The sequence below is a fragment of the Rhincodon typus genome, unplaced genomic scaffold, assembly GCF_021869965.1.
Source record: "Rhincodon typus isolate 14 unplaced genomic scaffold, sRhiTyp1.1 hic_rhity00000411, whole genome shotgun sequence".
Classification (NCBI taxonomy): Eukaryota; Metazoa; Chordata; class Chondrichthyes; order Orectolobiformes; family Rhincodontidae; genus Rhincodon; species Rhincodon typus.
This window is the reverse complement of record NW_025966049.1, coordinates 65,543-70,625: the sequence shown is the minus strand read 5'-3', so window position 1 is coordinate 70,625 and position 5,083 is coordinate 65,543. Positions and strand designations below refer to the sequence as shown.

The following is a 5,083-nucleotide window of genomic DNA, read 5'->3' as shown; positions in this document are numbered from 1 at the left end:
GGGTTTGGCTGGATGTCTTTTTGGGGGTAGGGTTTGGACAGATTCAACTGGAGTTTACAAGCGTAAGAGACAACTTAATTGAAATGTACAATTAAATGTCTGATCACGACAGGTGGGTGTGGGACAATATAAAACAAGGAGACAAGGGTTAAGAAGGGGACACCCATTTAAAACAGAGATGCACAGAACGTCATGAGTCTATGGAATTCTCTCCCTGAGAAGGTTTGGAAACAGACATTGAATATTTTTAAGGCAGAGGTAGGTAGTAATATGGATTTGAGGTTAGGTTCAGCTTAGCAGGAACTTATTGAATTGATGAGAAGGCTCAACAGACCAGATATATTTTGCCTATCAATGCTCCTAATTTGGATCATCAGATATAAATTCACCATAACATCCAATGGAATCTGGAGGCATGCGTGATGCACAGAATCACATTAATACTGACCCTCCGACAGCGCGGCGCTCCCTCAGCGCCGGCCCTCCGACAGCGCGGCGCCCCCTCAGCGCCGGCCCTCCGACAGCGCGGCGCCCACATCCCGTGAATGAATATAGAAAGTCCCAAGTGTAACCCTCAATTATTTCTGCTTCCTTGTGGTAGCAGCCAACTCAACATCACTCCAACCCCACAGACATGATACACCTGCACGTCAATAAAATCCATTTTTAAAAATTTATTTGTACAGTTTTACAGAGAAAGTTTTTTATTTTCAAAAGGAAAAGCAACTCGGATCAGAGAGCTGACTGGCAGGAAGCAGATAGAGAGGCGAATGCAATAAAAAAACTCTCCTCCTGCCTTAATCCACCCACTGTACTACACAGCCCCAAAAGTCCGAGGGCTAGTTAAGAAATCAAGGTGACCGTGAGAAATTCAAAGTGTTGGTTGCTGGGAGGGGAGGGGCAATCATTTAAGGTCTCTCTTTCCTCCCCACACCAACAAGTCCTGATCCCCAAACAAACTGTCGTTTAACCCTATCCCTTCACACGCACCGCTACCCGATGCTCTCCCTAACATAAGGCACACAGAAGGGGCAATCCCCTGGTTCTCTCCCCACACTCTAAATTCCCAATGTTCCCCCCCCCCCCCCAATCCTGGTCTTCCATTGCAGGATTCCGATAACGTGCCCCCCCCACCCACCTCAAGAGGAGACGCCAGTGCGACATGGAAATGGCAGGACAGGCCAGGCCAGGCCCACGCTGAGGTGTGGAAAACGAATCGGGTCGGTTCTAATCGTTCCTAAATCCGACCGACGTTCCCTTCTGGCACACCGGGCTGTCTCCAAAGTTCAAAATAACAGCAGCGACATTACCTTCCTCACAATGGGCAAGCATCTGAGAGAACACCAATAGGCCCCCAGCTGCACCCACACGCGCAAAAGAAGCCTCCAGCCAGGAAGAAATCTTAGACTTCAGCGGGGGACAGTTTTAAATGCTGTGTCTGGCTTGGATCACCTTTTCTGCACTGCGCGTGTGATGCACGGTTACCACACGAGAGTGAGAGATGCAGGTTAAATCAGCAGCACGTAGGCCCGGAATGGAGCCTGGTCCTTTCCTGCACTGCTCACAGGATACTCGAGCTCCTCAGGCCCTGCTGCTGCCTTTATTTATCCCCAGTCTCGGCCGAAAGAAACGCCCCTGTCCCTGCCGAGGAAGAAAGATAAAGAACTGGAGCAGCAATGACGGGGAAAAAACAAAATGTGCTACCCTCAATAATAATTTTTTTAAAAATTGCCTGGAAACGTTACATTTCTGCCTCCTGAATACAGCCTTTATTGTCTCTTTGTAAAAAATAACACATACTTTTTATTGAGGTTAAAAAAAGGAGAGAATCAAATCGCGAAGGTAATTAGGTCTCAGATTTATAAAAAGAAGTATCTGTAGTGGTAATTTTTCTCCCTCCCACCCCCATCCCCCTCAATTCTCAACTGTGATCAACTTTGACTGAACACAGAGCAGTTAAAACAAAAAGCACTAAAGAACACAATCGCAGCAATGGTCCTGGCAGCCAACTTAGTCTTGCCTCTGTGGCCTACCTCACCTGAGTAACGTCTGCAGTAACGAGCACAGCAAGATCCCAAGACGATACACCATCACCTCCCCCTCCCCAGCAATCACTGTTCCATCAGGGCCTGACTTCCAATGGGGGAGAGGGGTCTGTTTCATTGGTTGTTAAGATGGAGGGCAACTGTTTCCTTGGGAGGCAAGGGAAAGAGAGGGTCCTACTCCACTTGCCAGTAATCTTTATAACGCTCAGTCGAGGTTCAATGGGCTGGTACAGGGTAGAGAGAGGGTTGGGCTGGTGTGGTTTCGTAATTCCCAAAAAAAGTTTCATCCACATCTCCTAACAGCAACAACCCACACCCCCTGAGCTTAGCACCAAGTTTTACAGGCCAGAGACTTCCTTCTCCCTGAACACGTCAAAGGCACCGTAAACGAAACAGGAAAACATTAATGGTGTTGGGACAAACCAATCCCGGGACACTGCCCCAGGAATCCCCTGAGGCTGATCTCTCCCACCTCTGTCTCCCTCGCTGCCTCAATTCAAGTCTTTCAAAATATTTAGTGCCTGTTCTGGAGCACAAGAGAAGGGATAACTGACGCAAACCTCACAAAAGCCCTGGTCAAGACAGAAAGGAAAAAAAAAAGAGAGCATTAAACCCAAGGAGCCATTAAATTCCAGGTGAAAGCACTGCCAGAAAGTCTGTCACACCCACCGCAAGCAATCAATTTAGCCTGCAGACGCATTCAGAAGCCTGTGGGGTAGGCCTCAGCATCCATTCCCACCAACGACCCCCTGCAAACCCCTCATTCAGGTGTAATATAAACCGTGTCAACTGCTCCCCTTCCCACCCCACCTGACAGGCAAGGCAAGGAGTTGGGCAGGGGATCAAAACAGGGTGGTTAAAAATAAAAATCACACTCAATCCTTCCGAACGGAAGTTGGGGGGGGGAAGGGGGACCAAATATCGAGAGATTCCTCCGCCTCAGGATGAAACCAAACACAGCAGGCTCCCTCAATCTCCACAGAATGAGGCAAACGCTGGAGAACTGTGGTGGCCTTGACAGCCCGACCTTGACCAACGGAAGGAGGCAAATTCACTTGTCCAACACCCCCTCTGCCCTACCCGAACCCCTCCCTCTCTCACTCCCTTCCCAAACACGCTCCCTCCATCTGGCCCAACCTCCATATATATATATATTTTCTTCTTATATAAAAAAAGAGAAATGTAATTTGTTAAGTAGAAAGAGAGTCTGTCATTTGACATTGAGATGCTCCCACAGGGTAATCAAAATGGTTACAGTGCTGCCACAAACTCTACCACGTGTCAATATATATATATATTTTACATATATATATGTAAAAAAGAAATTCACAAAGGCAGGGGCATCTTCACCAGTTAGTTCAGAGATGGTCTAGTCATTCTGAAAAGGAAACACAAAACACAAATGAGTCGTGATCGCAGAGGGAAATACAGTAGTGTAGGGGTTACGTTTTCAGTTGAAGTGACTAACAATTGTAACTAAGGTGCATTAGTTGGCTCACATCTGATAGGGGGATCTGCTGTCTGGGTTTCTCCATAAATCCACAGTCACAGCAGTTCATCAAACCTGATAAAAAATGATCATCAAACCCCACGACCACTTCCATCTAGAAGGACAAGGGGGCATGGGAACACCACCTCCTGCAAGTTCCCCTCCAAGCCACTCACCGTCCTGGCTTGGAAATATCTCACTGGGTCAGAAACCTCATGTCCTTGATCTCTTGCACCTCCCTGTTGCTCCAGCACCACCCCCACAACCAATAACCTCACTTTCCTGGTAGGCCCCCTTTCTCATTACCCCTCCCGACCCCTCTCACAGGAGTTCCCAATCTCCCTGTCCCGAAAGCAACCCTTGTCCTTTCTCTGCACCCCATTCCCTCCACTTCCCACCAACGCTGTCCAGCTGCCGCTCACACCTTCTCGCTCCTTTCCCCTCCCTCCATCTGCTCACCCCTCTCTCGCACCCACTTGTCCAGCCCACTTACTCCAGTGCCCTGCAGCATGCAGACACCCTGCTGCGAATGAAACTTCAGGAGCTGGAAGCAGACAAACATACCATGCACATGCTTTGGCGAGGACCGTTAGTGCTTTAGTCCTGGTAGCTCTCTAAGAGGCTGAGACTGTCTCTGCTGCCCGTGTTAGTATTGACTGGGTATGGGCCTCCCTGCGAGTGGCAGACATGCTGAGTTAGTCAATGGGTTAGTCACAGTTAGCATGCTCACACTGAAAAAACACACACACGCTGCTGAGAAACCTTAATCCCACTCAGGGTCACATAAACACCCGGTGTCAGCATTGAGAGCTGCCAGGACTGCACGGAGTTAGATACAGCGTAGAGCTCCCTCTACATTACCCTAACCGTGTGGAGATCCTGAGGTTCTCAGTTACTCAAGCGATGACAGTGAGGATTGAAGAGGAGGTTTGGACTGTTTCAGTACTGCGTCACAGCAACTAACCCTTCGTAAGCCATCTCTAGAACATTACCCAGCTTCTCAGCTGCCTGAGCCCATTTGGTGTGGGGGAAAAAACCCTCATTCTGTACTTAATTCCAGACAGGACCACTCCAATCCCGTCCTGGATAGTCTCCCAATTCCCATCAAGTCATCCAAATCTACCTGCTAGCCTACTGACCCAACATGCACTAACTCTTCCTCAAATATGCCTATGCTGTGCTCATTATTCTACATTAGCACACGGTCTCCAATTTAAACATTCTGCTCACTTCCAACCATTGCTTCAGCCCCTACACCCCTCCCTATCTCTGTAACCTCCTCCGGCCCTTACACCCCCTCCCTATCTCTGTAACGCCCTCCGGCCCTTACACCCCCTCCCTATCTCTGTAACCCCCTCCGGCCCTTACACCCCCTCCCTATCTCTGTAACCCCCTCCGGCCCTTACACCCCCTCCCTATCTCTGTAACCCCCTCCGGCCCTTACACCCCCTCCCTATCTCTGTAACCCCCTCCGGCCCTTACACCCCCTCCCTATCTCTGTAACCCCCTCCGGCCCTTACACCCCCTCCCTATCTCTGTAACCCCCTCC

The 5,083-nt window shown here is 49.3% G+C and overlaps 1 protein-coding gene across 1 annotated transcript in view; it reads right to left on the bottom strand.

The window, feature by feature from the left end:
- Nucleotides 1–659: 659 nt before the first annotated feature.
- LOC125488326 (catenin delta-1-like) overlaps nucleotides 660–5,083 on the bottom strand; it is an 8,705-nt gene continuing 4,281 nt past the window's right edge. The window contains exon 8 of the mRNA XM_048621293.1: nucleotides 660–3,423. Coding sequence (XP_048477250.1) covers nucleotides 3,415–3,423 — 9 coding nt within the window. The 3' untranslated portion in view covers nucleotides 660–3,414. The remainder of the gene's footprint in view (nucleotides 3,424–5,083) is intronic.